General features: G+C 31.1%; 2 protein-coding genes across 3 annotated transcripts in view; one reads left to right on the top strand and one right to left on the bottom strand.

Annotated features, from left to right (window-relative positions):
• Positions 1–372: 372 nt before the first annotated feature.
• LOC143080406 (uncharacterized) lies at positions 373–25,143 on the bottom strand. 2 transcript variants are annotated; one of them, XM_076256242.1, is made up of 8 exons: positions 25,102–25,143; positions 15,808–16,305; positions 14,813–15,347; positions 13,376–13,880; positions 12,406–12,537; positions 8,030–8,090; positions 7,293–7,458; positions 373–5,883 (listed from the first exon to the last, which is right to left on the bottom strand). In XM_076256242.1, the coding sequence occupies exons 2-8, from the start codon at positions 16,198–16,200 to the stop codon at positions 5,837–5,839; spliced, it is 1,839 nt and encodes a 612-aa protein (XP_076112357.1). In that variant the 5' UTR covers positions 16,201–16,305; positions 25,102–25,143; the 3' UTR covers positions 373–5,836. The 2 variants fall into 2 exon arrangements, with proteins under 2 accessions (XP_076112357.1, XP_076112358.1); XM_076256243.1 differs by having other exon boundaries at positions 8,057–8,090.
• Positions 25,144–25,342: 199 nt separating this feature from the next.
• LOC143080410 (glucose-6-phosphate isomerase-like) overlaps positions 25,343–27,899 on the top strand; it is a 29,795-nt gene continuing 27,238 nt past the window's right edge. The window contains exon 1 of the mRNA XM_076256245.1: positions 25,343–25,533. Within this exon, the coding sequence (XP_076112360.1) occupies positions 25,397–25,533 (137 nt within the window). The 5' untranslated portion in view covers positions 25,343–25,396. The remainder of the gene's footprint in view (positions 25,534–27,899) is intronic.

The following is a 27,899-nucleotide window of genomic DNA, read 5'->3' as shown; positions in this document are numbered from 1 at the left end:
ATATTTGATACACATGACAAACATTTTGGTGTGAAATAGAAATAACTAAATTTTAAATGTAACACGACTTCTGATTTGTTAAATTTTCTAGTCTATCAGCCCATAGATATATCTTTGTCATGTGACCTTGATGTCATTCACTTTTTCATGATGACTTATTTAGAATTAAATTATAAAGGATGACTGCAATATTTTTTTTATATTATTTTTTTATAGAAAGAAATGTTACAGTCATTCCTTAAATACAAATTTTCCTGTCGAAGAAGATAAGGAGAATCTTGAATTAAAACTAAAAGTTAGTTGTTTTGATGGATATGTGTCACAAGATGGTGCTCATAGATGATTTCCAACATTAAAAAAAAACCAAATACAAATCATTTTATTCTTTATTAGTCTTTGCACAGCAAAGTTTATTTCCAAAAAAATTAAATTCATACCAGATGACATTACAAACAGGAAAAATCATCTAAAAAAAATACCCACAACTTTCCAAAAACTGGATGAATTAATATCATACAAAAAATGAATCAGGACACCATTAAAGCACTAGTATAATAATATCTTAGCAACAAAGGAATTATGGGTAAACACAAAGTACTTTTATTAAGTCAGAAGAAGTCGTTATTTTACAAGTCACCCCTTTCATACTTTACAAAAGTTTGATTTATTTTTTAATCACATTTTTAAACAAAACATTTTTTTTTATAATAGACAACTGAAAGATTGGGAGAGACTTTATACTTTTTTTAACTCTTATCCAATTCCAACTTAAATCTATAATCTTGACTCCTGCAAGTATTCATTATTCAAAACTACATTGTTCAGATACAAATATTATACAAAATTAGATTTTCAGGGATATAGCTGAAAGTTTTCTAATCAATAAAGCATTGAGCATACAATTTACTGTAGGTTCACAATTTGTTTACTGCTCCTGTCAATACACTGTAAGTTTGTTTACCATATAAGTTACAATGTCTATATTGTTTAATACTGATATTCAATAACACTGAAATTAAAAATAATGACTATGTCATTTCCTCAAAAATACCTAATAATTAATTACCCTAAAATTGTAATATATGAACTGAAAATTTTGCAGCAAATGATATTAAATTTACAAATTTTAAGTATGCAAATACTAAAATGATATATTGATGGAAATAAATTAATCTGAAACTGACGGCCAGGAAAATTAAGACTGTTTAAAGCATATATTACTCTGTTTTACTTTAAACTAGTGTTACTCTCAATACATCTTATTCAATTTGCAGTGTCAGAATAAAAAAAAAAATTATTAGGGTAATTTCATGACTTCTGCAACAAAATCAAAATGATGGTATGCCATTGGTTGGTTATCCATAGTTTTGGATGATTTCAACCAATCATAATGTTGTGGTGTACCCTTTTTATAATTATACCCACAATGCATTATATTCTGGAATAGGCTATGTTCAAATCAGAAAATGATTTTGTCAAAGCAATAAGGGGAGAACATTGTGAAATCAAGTGCAACTAACAACTCAGAACAATGTACCATTTCTCTGTGTTATTCAGAACTCTTAATTGACCGTATTATACCCTGGTATTTTTCAAATAAGATTGAATAGCATATCATTTAAAATATCTGCCCATAAAATAGCTGAGGTAAATAATGCATTCCTCATAATAGCACAAATACAAAATTAGAACACATAACATATGAGCACATTATTATCTCTAAACAACTGTCAACCAATCAAAATACACGTAACATATCGAAACATCCATGTTCACCTGGAACATGCTGAATTCTAAAATTAATTTATCACAGAAAAATAAAAGAACAAATTTTGTTATGACAAAAAAATTTACATATTCAACTTGTAGAGTGACTGTGCAACCATCGATGGTTAAACACCCCTGAAATTTGAAAAGGCTGTGACAAATTTCATAATGTATAAATGTAAAAATAATACTTTCTTTTAGAAGAAAAGCAACTTAAAATAGTGGTCAGTAATAGTTGCATGATTTTTTTTTCTTTTAATTCAAATTCTTCATGGGATATTTTGTACATAAATTTGAAACTTTCAAGAAAGAAAACTTGTAATTGTTCTTGTTTTGAGTTATATGCAGTGTAATGGCATTTAAATTTCAATCAAAGGACAAGTTAATATCAGTTAAATAGTGCTATTGTATGACACAACCGTATCAAATCAGGTATCCCAATCCAATGTGGAGTGATTAGGATACCTAGTGTGAATATTTTATATTGTGTAAAAAAACATACTATGCTTGAAGTTTTCGAAATTATTAAAAATATGACTATTTTAAAATATCTAACTACTTCTAAGGCTTTAGATATTAATTTTTCATCAAAAGTACTGCAAAACATGGCACCTTAAGACATTGTAAAATGTCAAATAGTTGAAAACAATCGTTTCTACAGTATAGCACCATACATTGATTCTCAGATGGCTTTTAATAAAATAAAATGAATATGATTAAACTAGAGGATATTTTTATAATCTACACTAGTTGGAAGAAACTCATTCCTTGGAACCCCACTTTTTTTAGGGGGACGATCAATGCTTTTGAATGGGAACATTAAAGTTGGAACACCCCTTTAGGCTAGGTTGGAATCCCCCTTTCAAAAATGGCTCAATCTGCCTCTGTATTCTATTGGCATCTCTATTCAATATACTTTTCTTGTATTTAAATTTGACTAATGTTTTATAACAATGAGAGGTTAACAGTCAAGGTAGATGTTTTATTAAGATATAACTTAAGCTACTGCTTACAATTTTGATACATTCTTAGATTAAGTTTTTGATTTTAAAATCACTTGACATCCCTTCTTTTTCTATGTTATCCTTTTATTTATACATTCCATTTTTTAAGAGTAAAATATGAGCCAAGGTTTAATTACATGTCTTTAAAAACTGTACAAACATATAATGTAATAGTCTATTTGTCAAAAATGTGGTTATTTCACACCTTTTAAACAAATTACTCCCCTTTGTCAATGGTAGACATTTTCTATACTGGACAAAAGCCAATTTTGTCCACACTAATCATGATAGGTAACGTTGAAACTGATATATCGGCATTTTTAGAAATTTTTAGTGAGCAATAACTTTAAGTATCAAAAGCACTTAACATACTAACAAATTAAATGTATTTAAAGACTTTAAAAACTTAAAGGTTGCACATATTACAAGTAGATAACTTTGTTCTATCCACTAGCTTTCCAATGTCAATAAAAATTTAGGTTCCTCCTAAGGGAGACAACTTAAAAAAGGATCTCTAATTACAGGGTGAATAACAGGAATTGGCAAACAGATTATTAAAGTGTAAGCAAGATGCTTGCCATTAACAACCAATTTGAATCTTAAATATAATTGTAACTGTTGTAATTATACATCATTTTCAATGGATATATTTCTCATAGCAAAAAAGGAAAGAAGATACAAAGTGCCAAAAAAAGGTTGAAAAAAAGACAGACAACATAATGGGCAGACAACAAACAAAGATTCACAACATTCTGTAATATACTATATAAAAAACTAAACATTGGGCAACAGAAAACCCATCACTAGTCTAACCATATCAGGTACTGGGGTCATGTTAATAGTTTGGTTTTGAGTAAATAAATATCAATAGTAGATATAAATAATAAAATCATTGAAATTTGAAAGGATATATTTGTGAAAACATCATCTTAACACTGTTTGTGCTTGTGCCATTTGCTTGCAAATCTTTAAAATTGAATATTTAGATGTCTTAGAAAAAAAATGAAATTCAAACCCCTCACAAAATAGGACTTGAGGAAATATGACAATTATCTATCAAACTGATGTACATTGAAGAGAACTATCACTATTTTGTTAATTGTAAAACAGTGCATACCAAGATTTTCATTGCATCAACCCTCAATCAAGAAATGAAATCTATTTAAACATTATATGTATGGTTTACAAGCTTTTAAATTTGGTAAAAGACAATGCCCATTAAGATTTTCACAGAACAATACTTCGTGCAACTTTAGAAGTCTACAAGCGATAGCCTTTCAAAAAGTGCTAAATTCGACTCTTAGCTGATGAAAATGGAAAGAGCTCTCGCTTTGTAGATTAATTCATTTACTAGAATAGCCACGTGCATCAATCAACAAATTTTACAACACACGTGAGGTCACACGTTATGAACTTGTAGTATCGTTTAACGTTGTTGTTTACTCCAGAAGATTCATCTATTTATAGATAAAAGTTACCTGTGTAAAATCTAATTGCTAAAATAGAGACGACAAATCCGATACTTTACGGGATTGAAGGACATTTACTTGGTTTGGATTGTCCTAACCAATCAATAAATTTTAATTATTCACGTCTCGTGATATCTTCCAATCAGGTAGCAAGAAAAATTCACGCCCTTAGTGTCCATCGTTCAATTCTTAATCTCGACTCCTAGGAGTCGAGAATTAGAGATGTCACATGATACATCTGAAAACAGATTCTATAAATAGATATGTATTTGATTATTTCCCTTTAATAAGCCAAAACAAACTTTGTCTTTGAAGAACAAGGTTTTATCAATTCAAAAATTTGCTTGATGTCAAAATCACAACTATTGAATATATAAAATAAACCAAAGACTCTAAAAGATGAAAAGTGATGTGAAACAATTTATAAGAAGTGAATTCAAAAAATATTTGAATAAATTTGTAATGTCAAAATTAAAAAGGACACAAAGTAAAGTTTGTTTTTAAGGATTTGTAATGTTAGATTGGTGTCTTATTGATATATATTTAACAACTCCTTTTATTGATTTACATATATTTTGTTATAGATGAACATCATCAAATAAAAACAAAGAAAAACAATTATATAGAAGAAAACTTTGGTACTTCAAAAACTATTCATAATATCATAAAATCAAACAAACAAAAAATGACAATACTTCAAAAGTATTAAACAACATCAACAACTAAACAAACATAAATCAACAAGATCCACATTGTAAACAACAAAATTAACATGCATATATGGAATTCAATTCCGTCTATTTTGGTTGTAAGGGCTATTCCAGAAAAAAATGTATGGGGGGTTGGAAGGCACATTGTATTAATAATACACGGGTGATGGGTATCAGAGCAACTTTTCACACTATAATGCACTAGAATTCTCAATTACAATTGTCTGGGTGGCGGGTGCTGACAAAAACTGCCTTCCACACTCCCCCCCCCCCCTCCCATACATTTTTTTCTGGAATAGCCCTAAGTAAATTGGTAATTAAATAACAAACATATGTTATCTCTTGTAATTTCACTACGCAATTTCAAACACAAGTGCTTGTTGATAAAAAAAAAGATGACTAGTTTTTCTATCGATAAAAAATAAACACATTTAGGTGATTGTTAATATTCTACAACTTATTAAACTGTTAAAAGTAATTGAGATCTTATAACTGACAAAAATATGCTTAAAAAGATATCATTTATCATCAAATATAAAAGTGGAATCAATTGAAACAAAAGCAAATCATGTGTATATTAATGAAATTATGAGGGATTTTTATTAAAAATGTGAATAGAATCAACTATAGATAGACTTGTTATGTGAATCCTAATATTTTTCAAATTACTGCCGTCAAAAATTTAAAAAATCAGCTTCCCATATTAACTTTAATAATAATTGATGAGTTTATACTGTACTGTAAATATCAGATGAATAACAAGAATTGAAAAACGTGGCTTGATACAATTCCTTATATGAAAATTATAGACTACAATAGCAATACTGTGTTGTAATAATCTGTTAACCTAAGGAATCCATTTTAAACTGGTACCCTGTTCTTTTCTTTATTGTAAGTGTCCAAAGCCAGGTATATTCTGTACATTCTGGAGTCCTAATAAAATAAATTTAGATTTGTTATCAATGCAATAATTATGAAACATGTAAAAAAAAATTTAAAAACAATATTTTTTTACTAAAATGGATACCAAATCATTTAAATAGATAGATGCATACAAAATACCTGACTTAATAAATTATCAAGGTTAGGTATATACCAAGATTTTGAACATTGAAATCTTAAATGTCACAAAAGACACAAGCCTAGTCAAGGATTTGGGGAAATATGCACACATTTAAAGAATTGGGGAAAAAGAACACCACCATTCAAACGAAAGGCTCTCAAGAGCCTAAATTGCTCACCTGTAATTTTTTGCTTAAATCTTTCATCAATGATTATTTTTGCTTTTCAATATACATTAAAAAATGGCTTAAAATTCCATTTAAATGTCCTATGTATCTGTCATATTTTTTTCAAAAGCAAAGGAAATGCATTTTACCCCTATGATACATTTTATCTATTGTGGCTATGTTTCTTGACATACAAGGAAATTAAATACAAAATTTATACTAGATACTTTGAAACTCATTCAGCCCAAATTTGGCTGAAAATAATTCATCAGTTGAAAAGTAGAAGATTTCTTTTAAGGTAAGCAAGTAAACTAGATGAACAAATTGTGAAAAATTGTCTTTTACATGTTTAAAGGGCAATAACTAGGGGTAAATTGACAATTTTAATCATATAAACTTATTTGAAGATCTTACTTTGCATTTTTTGCTGTTTACAGTTTATCTTTATTAGTATTAATATTCAAGGTAAACCAAAAACTTTAATTTCCTTAAAATTACCAGTTTAGTTGCAGCAACCTAATAATGGGTGATTAGATTCATCCGAAAATGTCAGGGCTGATAGAACTTGATCTAATGAACATTTTTACGTCAAATCATATTTGCTCTACATGCTCTAAATGCTTTGATTTTTGAGATATGACAAAATCTGCTTTTACCTCTATGTTCAATTTAGCCATGGCAGCAATGTTTTTTTTTTGAAGAAACAGAAAATAAAACACAAACTTTATGCTAGATACCCTTAGGATAATTCAGCTCAAGTTTGCTTTGGATTGTTCAGTAATTTCATATGAGAATATTTTTGAAATAGTTTACACTGGACGAATGATAATGAAGATAAGTGATGGCAAAGCTCACTGTTCCTTTGGAAAGGTGAGCTTAAAAGGAAAATAACAAAAGGGATCTATCAAATGTCAGAATTTATGTTTCCTGAGTTAACCTGAAATATCTAAATCTAGCTTGAATAGGACAATGATAACTATATTTATCAAATTCATCCAAAGTCATTAGCTACTTTGGGAAAATTTTCACAGTACAAAATGAGAATGTTTTATTAATAAAAGCAAAATATCCTCAAGGTTTATCTTAGCATGGAAATTTGTAATTAAGTCAAACCTGATGCAGAAGGCCACATGTTTCTATTGGCTAGGGGGTCACTCCACTGCATAGATAATGGCCGATGTGATTGGTTTCTCCCTTGGTCACATGATGATACAGCTGCAGTCTGATTGGATGATGGCCATGACTGTTTCTGAGACCATGATACTGATGACAAGATGTCCTAAAATTACATGCAAGATCATTTCAGGACAAGTTCTCAAATGAAACATGTGATATATTTATTTTTAAAAGTTCCCTTTAATATATACTTTTCATAACTCTTAAAGAAAGCTTGTGAATTCTCATACAAATTCTAATTATAAAGAAAATTTTAAGGAATTCTATATGTCTGCCATCAAACACTAAATATAATTCATAAATAACAAAAGCTTGTATGAAATTTTACATACTACTGTTGATTTATTTGTTTTAGTTAGTATAAATTTTTCGTGGATTGCTAAAAATTTGCATATTCGTGCATATTTGATTTTTGCAGTTTTGCCAATCTCAGTATACAAAGCCTATAGAAATTATGTTTTTCGTTGAAGATTTGAATTCGTGGTTCACCTGTTCCCACGAAACCCGTGGTTCACCTGTTCCCACGAAACCCACGAAATTTGGTATCCAACAAATGATAATAAATCCCCAGTATAAGATGACATATTTTTACTCTAACCATAAGTGTGAAATCTATCAGTTTATACAGTAAATTATATTTGAAAGCCAAGATAATCATAAATTGTAAAACTTACAACATTTTGTCCATCTGTATTCTTTACCTGTTTGTCTGTTTCTTCGTCGCTACTTTCATTCCTGTTATTGTAATAAACAACAAAATTATATATTACTGTAAATTCAGAAATTATATTTATCATTGCGATATTGTCATTTTCAACTGAAATGCGATATTGAGGAAAATTCTGTTTTTTTTTCATTAAAAATTACAAAATGCGAGTTTCAAATTATAATCCTGTTGCATTTTTCCCCATAACAAAAACATTGCAATAATCAAATTCCCCCTGGTAAAGGTGATATTAGTGTGTTTTTGACAGTTTTTTTTTTCCATTTTGATTTAATGCTCTAAATTCTTTTATTAATATAATAATATTGGAAACTCAATTGCATTTGCTCAAGCCTTCATTTCACTAAGATATTTACAATTTGTTTTAAAGAAGAATAAAAAAAAGAATATTTTTTAATTTAATGCCCTCTGAGAGATAAATATGTGCAACACAGGGGAAATTGAAACTCTGTTCTTTAAAGACAAATCCCTCTATTGTTTATGCGCATATACAAGCGCAACAGTACTATGCCGTCAGTGGTTTATGACGTCGCGGTTTCCGCGAACTGGAAACGTTTATTAGAGTTATTCCTCTTTGAGCCGATGGAGAGAGTGACAATCGTTTTGATAGGTTAATTTGCCGAGAAAAAAATGAAAATTGTTTTTAAATAATGAAAAGAGAGTCAACTATACAGCAATCTAACAACAAAAAATACACAAAAATGACCGTAAAGAAACGAAATAGAATCTGGATACTCGACAACAAGATGAGCCAATCAAATTATAATATAATACTTTTTTCCTTAATTTTCTACATGTATAGACTTTTGTAGGTTCTTAATTACATCGATATTTTACAAATCATTAAGAAAGTACGAAAATCATCAATCTTTCTGATCATGTCCTCAAAATTCACTGTATCTTTAGCAATATGTATGGATATGGCAAATTGCACTGACGTATTTTGAATGTGTACTGCACTTACATTTTTACATGAATATGATAATTAGATTTCAAATAAACACCAACAAAACAGTAACCTAATGACGCATACATGTAAAACAAAGTACATCTAGAGAAGTTAACATATAATCTTCTAACATTGTAAGTTTTTTCATATGACCATTCCGAGTTTGTCCCGATTGTTTGATATCAATGTATAAGGTGCGCATTTTTTGTTTAAAAAAACATAATCGTGTCTGTGTTAAAAAGATGTCGGAATGAAGAATTACAGAGGAATGCATATGGGAAAAAAATAATTAAAAGGAGATTTGAGAAAAGAGGTCGGACTAGGTTTTATTCATACTCACGGTATGACAGCTGTATGAGTATACTTAGACTGAGTTTCTAGCAACATTACGGAATATTTCGATATTCATAGATGCCTAAGGATGAGTGATCAAAACAGAAATGGTGTTAATTAGACCCCGTTAACACTTGCACGGAATTGAAATAAAATCGATCTCTGAAGAGCATCTCGCGTTATCGATCTTTTTAAAAGAACTTGTGCGTTTACATTTAGTATACATTGCATATCTAAAATAATCAGCCTAACCATTTCGTTGACAAAAAATCGTAAAAAATTGAATAAGGAAATATTTGGTTCATTAGATAATTATATGCTTCTGCATTTATTAATATTATATTTGATTAACATGTCATAAGTAATTAAAAAAAAAGAATTGTCAGAAAAATTACTTATAACGCTCATTTCGTTTGAAGATGAGTAATCTACAGAAAAAAAAAATACTGAATGAATACAATTGAAAAGATATTGTTTTAAAAAGGTGCACCGAATATCACACGTATAGTAAGAGAATATGGAACGAATAAGTAACAGGGCATCAGTCGAGCACTGAAACGAGTATTTAAGCCTTAGAATAGGGTTATTTTATCTCTTAGAACCAATATATAGCATCAGAGACAAGAACAAAAAAGGTGCGACCTATAACAAGCATATTGTAAGCGAATAAGTAGCAGGTCATCGGTCTAAAGCTAAAATTGGAACATACGCGCTAATAGGTATATTTCACTTTTAAGAACCTATAGCTAACACCAGAGACAAGAAAACAATTTAAAAGATTTGTTTCGTAATAGGTGCAATGTGTTTCAACGTATAAGGAACGAATAAGTAACGGTATCAGTCGAGCGCTGTAACGAGTCCTGTCTCAACTCAGGAGTATGTAATTTAAAGTGGTTGTTGTTTGCAAAAGAGTCACACATTTGTTTTTCATTAATTATTTTTTTTTTATTATTTTCTAGTTAGAATTGTGTTACATTTGTCCTTTCGGGACCCTTTATAGTTGTGTATGCGGTATGGGATTTGCTCATTGTTGTAGGCAGTACGGTGACCCATAGTTAATAATAAATTCCAGTGTCAATTGGTCATTTGTGGAGCATTGTGTTATTTGCAATCATACCACATTTTCTTTTTTTATTAATATATTTTCAGAAGAATGACGCAAAAAACGTCGAATATATTAATTTGGTTTTTATTATGTCCATGGCACGTTTTGTCAAATCATTTGAGAATAAACACTGAAAACATTTTTAAACTGACCATGCGCAGATTTATTTTCATATCTACATAAAACACTTGGAATTTTATATCGATTGATTGATTGAAAAGTCGATCGCGATGTATCTAAAGCGATTTCACTTGAAGAAAAATCGGTTCATAAAAAAATCGTTCTTTTAAAACTACGTCTGGGATTGGAATGTTTACGTCCGATTGAAGATCGATCTTTCTCATTTTTGCAATACTAAAGATCGGCGATCTCAGAAATGATCGATCTTTAATGTTATTGGAAACGGAGTCTAAGATTTCTAATGATTTTAAGTAATTATCATCAAAATAAAAAACATTCTTAAACGAAAATAAAATTCATGATACCGGAAGCAAAATTCTGTCTTGTCTTTCAGATGTACTTTGATTGAACAATGATATTATATAAAATGTCTTCACTATTTTAAAAAGAATTTCTGTTCAACACGTAAAGCACTATGAATAACCTGAAATGAAATGTTCACAGAAGCATTCGTGTGTACTTTTGTACAACGCATTGTTTTCCAACCACCGCATTTATATTACGTGTCTGTGATACTGACTGAAAACTAAGTACTATCATGTGTAGACTACTGTGAATTTATCGTAGTTTAAAACAAACAAACAACAAAACAGCAAATAACGAGAACTGGGTTGTCTCTAATTTGTGAGAATATAGCCTAAAACGGCCGAACGTCTTTCGACGTTGTTTTTAGAATTGGCGCAATGTGTTCCCGCCAATTCAAATTGTTAACCCCTTTTTTGAAATATCTCTTTTTCCATTACGGTGACCCCATCTTTTTATTTCCTTATTTTGTTTAGATATAAACAACGCATATTCTATTGAAGACTCATGGAGAAATTATTGGTCAATTTTTTTTAAACTTATTTTTTTTATAGGTATTTCACAATAAAAAAAGGCGGGAAAACTATTATAGCGACTTATCATTATTATTTTCCATTCAGTAAAGGGTGATATTATTAAAATAGTTTGTATTAACAACTAGGTTAACAAAACAGACAAGTTTTTATTGGATACGGACTTTAAAAAAAATATTACACTGCTATTGACTAGAAGTCCCAATTTCCAAATTCCGTGAAAAAGATGGCGTTTTAAATCGAAAACGAGGTCGGTGACCCCATTTTTTTATTTGCTTATTTTAAAGCTTTTACCTAGCCTAAAGTAAAAATAAAATATAAAGAAGATATTATTGGTAGATCTGAATAGAAGGATTTGTCTTTAATTTAATTTTTTTTTTTTAATGATTCACCTTTATTCTTTGAGATTTTTATTCATGTTTTTTACAGATGGTCTATTAGAAATATATAGATTCCACAACTGCAACAAGTGTATTACGATATTTCTCAGCTTGAGACAGTTAAATTTTAAATATTTAAAGCACATGCTAGCCGAGCTTTTTCAATATTTAAAATTTAACTATTGAGAGTGGATAAATATCGTAATACACAAGTTACAGTGGTGGAATCTGTTTCTCTTAGGATTTTAATCCTTCCTTTTAAAAGATTTGAGGAAAGTTGTGTAATTTTGATGTGACGTCATCAGGCATGGTCGCCTTATTTCATGAAGTCACAATAAGAAAATTCAGAAGAAAACAAGAAAATTTAACGTCACAATTAAATTCTAACCAATCATTTGCCGAGAACAGATTTTTCACTAGTGAGGAGAAATATTTTTCTTACACCGGTCAGGAAATGTGAAAATAGCACAAAAATTAGAGAAAATTTGATTAACAATGGTATAAATTTCCTATTCAAAGTACATATATTTGCAGGAAGCTTACTTTGAATCCATTGCATGTACAAGGTCCAGCCCTACAGCAAAAAACTGTTCACCGCAAGAAGAATCATCACTGAGATCGTCTGAGTCCTGTATAGCAGACCAGCTACTATTTAGACTGTTTAGAGTATCTGAGCTGAAAGTAAAGAGAATATAGTTAATATCAATTTGGTACCTACAGAAATAGCAGCAGAGTTGTCACAGGTTTATTTTTTTATTTGGTTGTATATTTGTTGTGGAGAGTTATCATTTTCTGCTGATATAAACATATATATTTTTGTTCAGAAATTTGCTATATATTTCAAACAAACTAAATAGCATAATTATTATGTTCCCATCAAGAGAATAAAAACAATTGAAGAAAAAAATAGAAAATTGCTTTATATTTCAAACAAACTCAGTTTTATTTTTTATGTTTAAGCAACCAATTATCTACATTTAAACTATACAATTATTCTCAAATCTTTATTTGTTTGGCCCACTTACCATGATTTGTTCTATTCTTTACTTATTTTGCTGAATAGTGATTAGTCTGTATTCTTTATTTTATTGTGCCCATTTTATATACATTGTACTCTATTCTTGAACTAATTTGCCCATCATTCTCTATTATGTAAACCCCATCAAAACCCTCATTTTTCTTTTTGTTGATTTATCTTATGAGTTAATGATAGAGACTGCTGAAAAAATGACGTAGTATTTCATAGCATTTAAGACAAAATATTGGTGATTTAAGTCCAAAAAACAAATGAAAAAGGTATAGCAGGTTATTTTCGCGGATGTAAAATTTCACAATTTTAATTGAATAAGGTATAAAATATTTTGGCGGATATAAAACTTTTATCAATACCTTTGCATTTAAACTTTTAGTTTTGCAGAATATATTTTGGCGATTTTGTTCTATCCTCGAAAATAAGCAAAAATAACCCGCTATACGATATGTTATCAACTTAATGTGTATTTATAATACCTACCACTGTGTAGACATGCTGTTCATTGGCCAGGTCCTGTTTCCATATTTATAATCTGGGAACGACCAGTTAGAACCAGTTAATGCATTGGTAGATGGCTGCGGACTTAGAAAGTTTGGATTTGGACGGTTCAGTTCATGTGAAAACCTTCTTGGTAATGTACCCCCAGTACCCATCATATCATGATAATTCATATGGCCACTTAATGCTACACTAGGCAAGCTTGAGCGATGAGGCCAGGTGTTACGACCAACTCCTCCCATTCCCGAAAAATCAAGAGATCCTTCTGAGTGCCTCTGTGGCTGAACTTTGCTTGGCCTCATTTCATCACTCCCAGGAGAGGGTGTGCGTGATGTGTAAATACTTGGCACAGTAAGTTGGTTTTCATGAATGGTTTCCATGTGTTTTGGCTGGGTTCCACATGCAGACAATAAGTTGATAACACTATCTAATTCTTCAGCAGATGCTAAAGGCGTTTTGCCTGATATCTGTTTTACTACATTTTGATCTGGAAATATACAAATATGGCATATTAATGATAAAAAAATCAAACATGATCTGTGTTTTGTGGTAATAAGCATTGTATATAAGTTTCATCACATTTGGTTGAGAACAAAAACTAATTATGGGATGTACCGACAGACAGACAAGGGTAAAACTTAATGGCACATAAGCTACAGCGGGTCATAAAAATTTCAGTTTTGAGTAAAAGTTGGTCAAGGTTGTATTTCTGAATCTTTTTCCTTTGTACTTATATATATATTATAATTAGCATTGCAAAGTAAACACTTGCATAGTTTTTCTTTGTGTACAGCAAGAATCATATAAAGATACAAGTATTCCATCAGTAATAATGATACTAAATACAATGTGCAGTTAACTGTTGAATTATATTAAAAAAAAAACTTTTTTGACTGTGACCAAAATAAAACAGCAATAATACCAAATCTCCTTATTTTTCTTTCTTCTAAATATAGTACCATTATAAGACTATTCTTATAGTCAAATGTCAAACAAATATCCACAACAAATATTCCTCTGCTTTTCAATCTGTTTTACCTTCACAAACAATCAATACATTCTTCAAAAATAACTTAAGCATAATCAATCAAAATCTTACAATTTGAATACAAGTAGTTAGAATTGGAGAAAGAGGTAAGTGCAGTTGGCAGATAAATAATTTTATATAATTTTGCTGCTTGATATATGTCGATTATTGTGATTTCTAAACTTTGATATCATAAAATATCAGCCGCAAGCCACAATGTAAATCTTTTTAGTGAGTGAGCCCAGCAAATAAGCTTCACATTATGACAATTTTCAAGCAGCTAATATTTTAGAAGAGAGAGAGACTGAGAGAGAGAGACTGAGAGAGAGCGACCAACTGCATGTGTGAACTGCAAATACTTGACCATAATACTCAAAATCAAAAAATTGTACCTGGACTAACTGGTTTCATTAAACTGCTCTCTGGTAGTACTTCATCAGTTGGATCTGGTCCTATTTGTACCAGAATCCCTGTCTGAACATCTCCCCTAGGCTCACCGTGTGGCTCTTCAATACTGTCAAAAACTACATCCTTATTTAGCACTTTCTGGTTATCTTTAGTTGGTGGACCACTTTGATCACTTTTACTTATGTCCACATAAAATGCAGTCCCACTGCTACTTTCATCTGGTGAATTCTTCCTTTCAAAGAGTGAGAGAAATGATGATTTTAGAGTATTTTGCTTGGTAGGCAATTTTGGTGAGTAGCTGCTTTGGTTTTGTTTTTTACGAGAGTTATTACGACTAGGAGATTGCCTAGGGGAAGGAGGTATGATGTCTAAGTTACTCATTTGGAGTAAAATATCTTTGTTTTCTGAACACTCGTAGGATTGGACTAGTACACTGAGTAAAGAGGCAACAGTGGCAGAACACATTTGATGGTAGTCTAACTGAACTTTTAAGAACAGCAATAAGCACCGACATAAAATCTGAAAAGATAAATGAAATCTAAGTCAACGAATTAAAAAAAAAAATTGAATGGAAAGAGGGTCAGACTAGGATTTTTGCATCCCTTTAGGAAATCTTAAGGGAGAACTCCTCTAATAATTCTTTTTAATATTCATATATCTTTAAAAAGATAATACATGTATCAAATCCTTGAACATTAATTACCAAATGAATTTCAAATAAACTTGAATATACTGTATTCGCAGTGATCACTGCATTGAGTTCAATTTATCTATATTCAGGATCAGTATTTTTACAAATAATATGTTAGTCAATGGTTTGGAGACGAGTGAGTTCCTAAGCTAAAAAAAACGTTTGTAATGAAAAAATACCGTGGTAAAAAAAATTGACTTCAACACAATAAAGCAGGAACAAGCATAAATTTAGCAGACTAAAATGAAAAAATCTCAGCAACTTATAAATGAAGTCAACTTAACATACTTGTAAATTTGAATGGCACCTGTCATTTTCGTCGACACTCTCAAGCTGATTTTTCAGACCAAACAATAAATTTTCCATCTCTCTCAACTTTCCTGATGGATCAATACCATTACTACTGGAGTGAACAGACTTAAAGGCATTACTGGTTTCCTGTCCAAGATTTTCATAACATGTCCCTTTTACAGCACTCTGCAAGGAATCAATAAGGTGGGTACCAGCCCCATCAAATTTCTTCCATGCATCAATGTACTCCACCACGCCTTCATACCCGTTCACAACATGTGACATGAATGAAGAGCTGTTCATGTCTAAGAAGAATTTAGATTTTGATGTTTCGGTTTCATTTCCTTTACCTCCTCCATTCACAGAAAAATGCTTCTTCAATGATTCCATGGTTTGACGTCTTATGTAATAGAAACATGTTGAGAAGATTGGTCATATATCTGCCTCTTCTCAAGCACCATACTTATTGCATAAGCTGTTCTTGTCTTTATAGAGCTACAAAGACATAAGAAAATATATGACAAAAAGAAATAAATATGACAAAAAGAGATACTACATGGATTCATTTATTTCTATAAGTACCAATTTTTTGTGGATTGAGGAAAACGTGCATTTTCATGGATATTTGATTTCATTGTCTTGGTTAAAGTCTGCATACATTAAATATAGAAAAATTAATTTGTTGAATGTTTAAATTCCTGTTTCCCCAGTCCTGTACCATTGAAATGCATGAGATCCATGAAAATTGGCATCCAACAAATGATAATGAATCCTTAATAATGGGGAAATGTCCAGGAGATAGGGAAGCATTACATTAAGTTTATACATGTCATCATTCATGCATGTTTAACCAAATGAAATTGCTAGACCAGATGAAATTATCATGTTACAGATAAAAATATTGGAATCGAGATGTGACATCAGTCAGACAGACACTATCAAAGTATAAATGAACCATGTTGATTACAGATTGCTAGATTGGTTTTTAACATCCCTTTAAACACTTTTGTCTATTTCAATAGGGTCAGTTTTTATAGGAGGAGGAAGCCAAAGTTACTGGAGAAAACAACTGACAATTTATGTTAATTAGGACTAGGGTTTCACCCACCAGTCACATGTGGAGTTTAAACTGACAATCTCAGTATTGACAGGCTAGTGATACAGTCTCAGGATATACCGGTAGTTGTTGTACTACATTTTTGTACAAAGCCAGAGGCCCTTTTTGATTAAAGATCGTTAATGTTGTTTAATTAAGAAGTATATATTATTATTGATATTATCAAATTAACAAAAAAAGATAAATACAGCAAGAATGATAAGAACCAAGAGGCATCACACAACCTTTACCAAGTGATGAGAAATTGTCAGCTGATGCCTTGAATGGGTAAAACCAACATGAAATACTTGATAAATACACAGACAGAAAATCATAATCCTCTTTAGTATATAGTATCAAGATTATACAACAAAATCATATTTCTTTGCACTTCAATATTTGAAGTCTTGTATTTCATGAAAGTAACAAATTTGAATAAAAAATACAATTTTGACTAGGCTCAAAATTCAATATTTGGTCCTTTATACTTACAAATGCATATACATTTGTACATAATAAGTTCATGAAGTTATTTTAATCTCTAACATTTTTTTTTGAAGAATATTAGTTAAAAAAGATGACATTGAATACAAATTAAAATTTATAGTTATCTACTGTATTTAAAATACTATCTTTGTATAACATACATTGTACTTACAAAAATATATTTCTGATATATATATATAAATAAAAAATGTAATGAAAAAATAACTTAATATGTAAAAGTTGCACAACAAAATAGTTTTAAATGTCAAAGGTAGCTGTATTATGTCTTGACTCAGCAAGCTGTTACATAGACATTTTGTACTGCAATATACAACACCCACACATAAATTGATTTGATGAATTAAATATCTTTTATGTAAAGACAGATTTATTAATTTTTCATACTTTTATCATAATCTTTTTGTTAATAATGTTAAATGAGTCAAATGTTTATTTCAAAATATATTCATATTTTTATGTTTCAATCATATCATATCTTTTTTAATTATAATTCAAATGTTTATTTCAAAAAGTTTTATTAAAAAAATAACAAGTTTCATTCAGGATGCTACGGTTGCATTGTAAAGTAGAAAAACATTATCTCCGTTTTTTTAAGGCTCTAAAACATACATTTGTGTTTTTTCTTACAAGACAAAGCAATATCTTGATGGTCTTTCAATGTTTTCATAATTTCATGTACAAATGTCAACGAATGTAGATGCATGACCTTTTTATAAATATCAATGGGTCTTGAAGTTGACCAATTTTGGTAACATATTGACTTGTAGAGTCAATATTTGCAACTCTTTACTTTAGGTCAAATATATATTACTTCATTTGTACTTGTTTAACACTAATTGACTTATATATATATACTGAAGTCATAATTTGTCTTAAATTAAAGGGAGACAAATCTTGAAAGCTTCTAATTTATACCTCTACGAGTCAAAAGCAGATTTACTTATTTACGTCTGAGCTCTGAATGTATCCTAAAATGTGCAATTCTTGTATTTTTGCTGACATAGATTTAGTGGAGAAGCGAATGAAATTGAATTTTCAATCTTCTAGAAATGACTCTCATTGATTATCTGAATAAAATGTACATAATAGCTATAATACTATGAAACTACAACATGTACAATAAGTCTTTACTATTTTGTGTTGAAATAAGCTAAAAAAAATCCTATTGCCCAGTATTGCCAAGTAATACCTCTTTCAACGATTATTGCCAAGGCTCGCAGCAGCCCAGCCCAGGAAAACCTGAGCTTTCCCGCCTTGGAAAACCCAAGCAGGTAATACTTTGGCAACTTTGATATGAACAATGTTTTAGAGCTTAATATTTAACAAGGTTATGAATAATTCAAAATGAAATATATGCATGGTTTTTATTAAATGAATAAACTTGTGTTGTACATGTACACTTTCTACATCAAGTCATTAATTTTAAACATTTTCTTTAATTTCTATGCAGTTACCATAAACTTGTACCATTTAAAAAAAAGACATTCTAGCACTATTAAATTGTTACTCAACTTAGCCAATAGGGATTGTTACTTTAATTTGGAAAAATTCCCTAATTGGTGGATGTCCCCAACCATGCCAACGTTTTAATGTTTTAATTATTCATAATATTCTACCTATTTTTGTTTGTCTTAACAAGAATTCATATACAATCTCTTGGTCTTAAATATTAAAGTTATTTCTCTGGCACTTCTTTTGGAGGTGGGATGGGGACCTTCATTTCTGTATTTTTTTTAGTTTTTTACACCATTTTTCTCCATTCTATATATTAACACCTTTTTTCTCAATTCTTTATCATGTTTACTATTTGGTAAATTTTTCTGTGTTTTTTGCCAGTTATTCTCTATTCTAAAAACCCCTATCAATACACTACTTTCATTTTGCTTTATTAAAATATGTCATTTTCATTAATTTTGTTTAAATTGATAAAAATGCCTAGATTGTTTTTTCTGCATTGGAAGCTGTTTTATTATAAAACATATAATACTAGTCCCAGCATACATTGAAGTGCATTAATGTAACAATTACACAACGTAACCCAGTTTGTGCCCAACTGTTTTAATGTTTGTCCTTGTTGTCTGATTGAAAATTGAAATTTCTCTACTATATGTCCAACTAAAAAATCTGAAAATTTATGTCTGAACGAGTGATTTTTTGTGGGACATTTTTTCGATCAGACAGAGTACTGGATATACTGCATAATCATAGACACAAATATTATTGTTACATAATCATGATAATAAATCATTTGTTCCTTACCCTAACCTGCATTATAATCCAACAAATTGACTATAAGGGTAGGTGGAAAACAAAACTTTATGACAAAAGAGATGATTTCAGCTTCCTAATTGTGAATTTTCCAATTCTATGCAGCAAAATTCCAGCAGCGCATGCATAACGACTATATATCTCCCAATTGATACGATATTCCCGGGCTTGTATTTCCGATCACTACCTATGATTTCCATAATAGAGAGTTGCTGCTCACAAGAAAGCTATCAAACCAAGAGTTCCAAATGGTGAAGTTGAAATCATCCCTTCGTTAATTTTATGGATGCCATCATGAGTTGGTTTCTGAAACTTTTAAGTTTTTTACAAGGATAGGTTGTTGGCCTATTGCTTACTCCCCAACCTGGAGAACCAGTGAATCATTACTCAAGGTTTCTTTCCTATATAGATCCATTGCCAACCAAGGCTGATGAGTCAAATCTACCTGGAATTTTAAATCAAGAGTTTTCTTCTCCTACAATGTAGATAGATAGCCTTCCAAGGCTGACGAATTTCATCGTCTTTCTCTAGAGAAAGTAGACAGCTTTACATACCTTGGAGTGGTCACAGATATATACCACCAACAATGCTACAGCCGACATTACGAATAGAATTAAAAAAGCAAGAGCAGCATACTATAAGCTAAGAAAAATATGGACATCAAACCAATACAATAGAACCACCAAAATTAAAATATACAAAAGCAATGTAATATCAGTCTTGCTATATGGGGCAGAATGTTTGAAGATAAGCAAGAGAGATGGAGATAGACTTAACACCTTCAACACCAGGAACTTGCGTAGAATCTTCAAGATCTTTTGGCCAACTATGATATCCAATGCAGAACTGCTACAAAAAGCTGACATATGCAGCATTACCAACACCATTAAGACCAGGAGATGGAGTTGGACGACGGACCTATGGAATGATTGCAGAATCGCCTTGATGTGGACACCACCAGGAAAGAGAAATGTAGGAAGACCAAAGGAAACTTGGAGACGAATGGTAGATAAGGAAAGAACAGAATTTGGATTGAAAACATGGAGAGAAGCACAACAAGTAGCAGCAGACAAACTCAGATGGAATGCTTCCATTCACGCCCCATGCGACACATGGCGTTAACAGGAGTTGTAAGTTGTAACACATGTTGGTTGACCATTATGGAATAACCATTTCACAGATGATGTCGGATATGTTCCTTGTTTTTTAACTACAATCCACTTTCCTTCTCACCATGAATGTGACCTATTGAATTAGACTATTTACTGGGTTTATAATACCATGAGCAATGCAACGGGTGCCAAATGTAGCACAGGATCTGCTTACCCTACCAGAGCACCTGAGATCACCCCCAGATTTTGGTGGGGTTTGTTGAGCTTAGTCTTTAGTTTTCCATGATGTGTCTGGTGTACTATAATTTGTCTGTTTGTCTTTTTATTTTTTAGCCATGGCTAATGATGGCTTTGCAGTTTATTTTCTATCTATGAGTTTGACTGTCCCTCTTTTAGTCTTAAATGTAAATATTACTTTTTTATTATTGTTACATTTCAATGTATGCCTTCTGTAATCTGTTATTAGTCCAGATAAAAGATATTATGGGAACGAAGTCCTCTATATTGGTCTGTTGGTAGAAATATCAATAAAAAAAAAAAATCGGGAAAATTTCCCGAAATTTTTTAATATACTATTAAATGAATATGATGAACTCAACATCGTTAACCTTTTTTCAGACTTTTTAAAATCCCTGCATTTGCACAGAAATCTACTTCCTTTTTCCGGTCTTGTACAATGTTGTATGCATGAGACTTTGGAATAAAATATATATTTATCACTATCAGTATAGTAAAATATTGGATTGGAACTCAATACTAATTCATTTTTAATAAGTGTTTAATACGACAAAAAAATATTACCTGATGAAAGCGTTTCTTTGTTTACATTGAATATGACGTCATAACTTAAATAACGTCACAACTAAATCATAAATGCCTAACAACAGAACCAAAATTGGAAACGTTACAGTATTTCCATTTCTTTTATTAACATGTTTGAAAAAAAAAAATTCAAACAGACTTTGTCCCTATTCACAGGTAATAAAATTGAGAATGGAAATGGGGAATGTGCCAAAGAGACAACAACCCGACCATAGAAAAAAACAACAGCAGAAGGTCACCAACAGGTCTTAAATGTAGCGAGAAATTCCCACACCCGGAGACGTCCTTCAGCTGGCCCCTAAACAAATATATACTAGTGCAGTGATAATGAACGCCATACTAATTTCCAAATCATGCCTGTCTCATATTATTATAAAAAAATACCTCATATTATAACATATATCTGTATATTATATATATATGAACAAATGTCAAGAAAACACGATTTCAGATAGTTGTCTATTTTAATAAATGACAGTTTTTAACGCATACCTGCCAACTGTCACTATTTGCGGGGGATTTCCCGCACGGATAGTCAAATTGCCTTTCTAGGCTGCGCGCACCCACATCCGGTTTTATAATAAAATGCCGTCGGATCAGGAATGAAACGTGAAATATTTACGGAATTTGTTGCAATTAGTGAATAAATTGATTAAAACTACTCAGAATTTTTATAAATATACACATATATATAGAAGTCATGTAGGTAGTGAAAAGTTTTTTTCTTAGTTAGTAAATATTCTTAAAATGTACAGAACTATCAGGCGTTAAATTTCATACAATTGTATAAAAGAAATTCAGAGTCTATAGCAGCTGCAGAGAAAAGAAGATTTGAAGTACAACAGAATAAATTTTTCCTGCAATCATGGGGGGGGGGGGGGGGGGAAATTCTTGATGTTTCTCTTAAAAACAATAAAATTTTTGATGAAAACGTAAACCTCCGGCGCATTAAAAAATATTTTACCACTGAAGCTTGGAAACAACTAAAAATTAAGATCACAGAAAGAAGGGAAACATGCGACTGGATATGTATAAAGTGTAAAAAAAACCTACACGATCAGGACTCGTTGGCATGTGATTGCTGTTTAGAATGGCAACATTTGAAATGTGCAGGGTTGAAATCTGTGCCAAAACAATCATATTGGATATATATATGTAAAATTTGTTCCCAATCTTAATTAGTTACATGAATCTTTTATAATTGATTTAAATTGATATTATTACTTGCTTCTTTAATTTTTATAAACTCAAGCTTCAATTTTAGTAGTTTTATATATTTTAAAATTTCAGTTTCTGTTTTACATTTTACTTAATTATAAAGATTATTTTAAAATATCATATGGGTATATTTTTAAATTATCAAAATTTTATTCTTTAAATTTTCATTTAAATTTTATAATACTATTTAGTATTAATTTCTATCATGTTTTTCTTTTACAGGGACTGTACAGTTTCATTTTCCATCATTGTGCATTTAATTTTGCAATGTTTATTATGTATCATTATTTAATAAATACAATTTGAAAATATTATTTTTCATACTCTTCACTCGTTCTACACAAAATCCCCATATTATCGATAATTTCCGTATAGACATGTATTTCACGTTTCATTTTGCGATCGGATGGCATTTTAATAGAAAACCGGATGTGGGTACGCGCAGCATAGAACGGCAATTTGACTATTCGTACTCGCATGCCGGTACGTGCTGACACTGCCATAAAAGTATGAAGGAGCCAAAAAACAACATTAAAATGTATGTGCAGGCCCCCTTGAAGGTTTTTGAGGACTATGACAGCCATCTTGCACGCAAAACCCCCATGGGGATTTTGAAAAGTTGGCAGGTATGTAATATGGGGACGAAGTCCCCAATTACGGTAGAAAAATCAATGAAAAAAAAAAAAAAAAAAAAAATCTGGGAAAATTTCCCGAATTTTTCATTGTACTAATGAACTCAAAATCGTTAACGTTTTTATTCAGATCTAGTTCCTGTTCCGGTTTTCCCGCATTTGCGCAGAAATCTGTCTTGTTTGCATGAGACTTTGATTTTTTTTTATATTTATCAGTCTAGTAAAACATAAGATTGGATCTCAATACAAATTCAATTTTAATAATTGTTTGATATGAAAAAAAAAACGTTACCTTACCTGATGAAAGCGTTTCTTTTGTTTACATCGAATATGACGTCATAACTTAAAGAACGTCACAGCTAATTCCCTAACAACAGAACCAAAATCGGGAACGTTACGTACGGTATTTCGGTTTCTTTTATCAACATGATTGAATTAAGAAAATAATACATACAGACTTCGTCCCCATTCACAGGTTATGCCTGCCTCATATTAGAAAAGGAATTTTATTTTGGATGTAACGTGTCTTCTGATTGGGTGACGTCGTTATGTTTTTCATCTCATATGGCCAAGTTCGGATGGAACTAGAGTTCTGACTAGAGTTCCATATGAACGGTAAATAATTTTGAAGAGTAAGGTCTCTAGATTACCGGAAGTACAAGGCCCCTACTCTGAATATGTTTACATTCAAATTTGATTGGATTGACGTCATAACATCCGGGATATCGAGTCGATCTCTAGGAACCCTGCCACAACAAGGGTTCCTCGAGTGTTAATGGCGGAAAAGCTTTATCCAATCATAACAGGTGTTATATATGACCATGTCAATTCAATCTACTCTAGATATCCATCCGAACTTGGCCTATAGACATAATCTAGTCATGTGATCGTGACGTCATCAACGTTTTTTTACTCCAGTTTAAATGAATTTAGAATTAATTTATATGGGGACGAAGTCCCCAATTACGGTAGAAAAAAAAAAAACGGGAAAAGTTCCCGAATTTTTCATTCTACTAATGAACTCAAAATCGTTAACTTTTTTTTCAGATCTAGTTCCTGTTCCGGTTTTCCCCGCATTTGCGCAGAAAGCTGTCTTGTTTGCATGAGACTTTGAAAAGAAAATTATATGTATCAGTCTAGTAAAATATAAGATTGGAACTCAATACAATTTCATTTTTAATAATTGTTTGATTTGAAAAAAACGTTACCTGATGGAAGCGTTTCTTTTGTTTACATTGAATATGACGTCATAATTTAAACAACGTCACAGCTAAATCCCTAACCACAGAACTGAAATCGGGAACGTTACGGTATTTAAAACATGTTTGAGGTAAGAAAATAATACATACAGACTTCGTCCCCATTCACAGGTTATGCCTGCCTCATATTATGACGAGAGATGACACAATTAAGAAAATACATCTGTCTGAGTTTTGGCACGAGGTTCATGTACACAGTAGAAAAAAAACTCCCATTCGTGCATAATTTTCTACTTTTTGTTATGATCAGACCAACAGAAACATAGTTAACAAATTCAAAACATCTTAACTAAAGAAAACACATCATCATGTATAATTGTAAAGTTCAATAGTATTTTCTTTTAGAAGGGAAATGGGGAAAAGATAGAAAATATTACTTTTCACTTTTTGGATTCAGCAGAAGTTTGTACCGGAAGTTGAATTTAAACTTTAAAGTGATCATTTGCATGTAAACCAAAATAAACCTCAGAAATGCATCGACATTCAAAGGTCGTTGTCCTCATTAAACTCTACTTAACAAAAATATTTTATCTATATATTTGGTTTTATTTTGAATTATTTCTTTTTTTCACAATGCATCTACACTTTGAAATAATCACAACTTTAATGTAGATGATCAGGTCAAAAAAAGGTCAAGGTTAAAAGCAGACGGATTCATATTTCTGTTGCAGAATGGCTGGAATCAAACGTCCTCTTTTAACCTCAGAAGCTGCATGGCAAAATCTACAAAAATATTATGATGAAAATGGATCAAAAATTAACATGCCAGACATGTTTAAAGAGGATGAAGCTAGATTTGAAAAATTAAGGTTTTTATAAAAATATAAGCTAGAAGACACGGATATATGGATTCGAAGATATATCTTACGAAAGATTTTTTACTGTCATCAGTACAAATACCCGTGGGCATAATTGGAAATTAGCAAAACCTAGATGTAACACTTCTTTTCGATTAAGACATTTCTCACAACGAATTATTAATGATTGGAATAACCTACCAGTTGAAGTTATTTCATCAAAAACTGTGGAAGCCTTTAAAATTAGTATAGACCGTCATTGGGAGTCAGTCATGTATCAGTTAAGAAATTGATGAGGACACAAATAGTTTTCTATATAACTTTTTAATTGTGTGAAATATTGCACCAAATCATGCAGGATTGATGATTGTATCAGTTTTGAAAGTGTACCAAAATAGGGTGGGCTAAAAAGGATAGGATCCTTCCATATGAGCCCCACAACGATCTTACAGGTATCTTACAGGTATATCCGACACGGATATATCCGAAAACACATCCTGGTTTAATAAACATGTTAAAGTAAAGTAAAGTAAAGTAATCTTTATTTAAAGTCAGGTTGCATATATATACATAATAACAAAGAACGTGAGCTCTTAAGAGCTCTTTAACCAACTGATATTGTTGCACTCAGCTTCATATGCATATTGTTTTCAATAATTTCTTTAAATATCTGTCAGACTTCCATCATTGAGTTGCAGTGAAGCACATTATTTCATACACTTTACATGCTTTATCGCTATTTGCCCGCTACTGGATATCTGAAAGGTTCCCATAAAAATAGTTTCAGGTTTGTTTGCACCCAATACACTTTTGCACCCTACATGTTCGCACCTCTCACGTTTGCCCCCAAGGTCCATTCACATCTCTCACTTTTAAACCTGAGGTTGGATCCCAACCTACAAGTTCGAATATTTCAATAAATCGCTATCAATGCCTCTCCCAGCACTCAAACTCCATAGATCAGAAGGTGTTTGGAACATCTATTTAGACCAATTAGAATTAACTCATTCTCCATGTCCATCGTCAGGATCCCAAGCCATTGCATAGTGACACTTATAAAAATACTGTGATTTTTATTAGGGGCTCGACACCTCATGATCTGTTTGACTAATATTTTTCTGTACTCTTTTTCTATTTAACCATGTTTATCAATTTAACAAACAAAGTGTAGAATTTATTTTCATAATCTGCAACAAGTTGCTGATGTTACTGCGTCATTCAAGTTTTTAGTCCTACAGAAAAAAAAAAGAGGTCTTTTATCAAATTAAAGTTTTGCCTCTTTGACATCCTTTTATTTATCCCAGTGTTTTACAATATTGCTCTTTATGTGTGATTTCTGTCTTGAAAACACTGTGGAGAATACCAAGGGAGGCAACTGTAATACAGATTTGGGTTATACCATTAATGTGTCATTTCTTTGTTTTGCATTCACTTCCTGCATAACAGTTTTAATTTCATTTTTTGGATATCCCCTTTTAATTAGGCGTTCAGAAAATAATGCATATTGTGTTTGCAAATCTACTGGATCGTTTGTACATCTTAAAGCGAAGCATTTCTCCTTTATTAATCATGCCTCTGAAAGTCGAGAATGGGTGGTATGAGGACCTCTCTAAGTACTGATAATTTTCAGTCTTTTTTTCGGAATGTTGTGAGGTCCAAGGTTCCTGTTTCTCTAAATCTTGGGTCATTGAATACCAACACATTTAAAAACTGCATTTTAGTTTGTGATTTCTCGTGTGTAAATTTTAGTAGTGCATGATGTCTGTTAGCATATTAAAAAAATTGTGCTATTTCATCATCTGTACCTTCATTGATAAAAAAGCCATCGTCCCTAAACATATAGAAGCTTGATATTTTCTGTTTATGTTAGAAAATCCTTAAAATACTATTTAAGACTCCATATTTTAACACTCAGATCCGTAATTTCAGGTGATAATCTATTTCCCATTAGAACTCCAGTTGAAATTTTATCATGTTTATAAAATTCATCATTGAACATAAATTCATTATTTTCAAGAACTATCTTTAGAAGTTCCAATATATATCGCAGGGGAGGCAATAGTATCATATGTTGACATTTAATTATCAAAGGCCAATATAAAAAAGAAGTTGTGGTATGATTGCTAATGAGACAACTATCCACAAAAGACCAAAATGACACAGACATTAACAACTATAGGTCACCGTACGGCCTTCAACAATGAGCAAAGCCCATACCGCATAGTGAGCTATAAAAGGCCCCGATAAGACAATGTAAAACAATTCAAACGAGAAAACTAACGGCCTTATTTATGTAAAAAAATGAACGAAAAACAAATATAAAATGTAGAGAGTCTTATAACAACAACACTTTAGGGACTGCTGCAGAAAATTTATTG

Source organism: Mytilus galloprovincialis, chromosome 6 (genome assembly GCF_965363235.1).
Source record: "Mytilus galloprovincialis chromosome 6, xbMytGall1.hap1.1, whole genome shotgun sequence".
In the NCBI taxonomy this organism is placed as follows: domain Eukaryota; kingdom Metazoa; phylum Mollusca; class Bivalvia; order Mytilida; family Mytilidae; genus Mytilus; species Mytilus galloprovincialis.
The sequence above is the reverse complement of the archived record's forward strand: the minus strand, read 5'-3'. Positions and strand labels throughout refer to the sequence as shown.

Excerpts from the sequence above, each read along its gene's own strand:
- LOC143080406 (XM_076256242.1), bottom strand. The coding sequence starts at position 16,200 with ATGGAATCATTGAAGAAGCATTTTTCTGTGAATGGAGGAGGTAAAGGA. Across the intron at positions 12,538-13,375 it reads AACAGCATGTCTACACAGTG|CTCAGATACTCTAAACAGTC; the intron begins GTAGGTATTATA and ends CTTTACTTTCAG. Across the intron at positions 8,091-12,405 it reads GTACATGCAATGGATTCAAA|GAATGAAAGTAGCGACGAAG; the intron begins GTAAGCTTCCTG and ends TTACAATAACAG.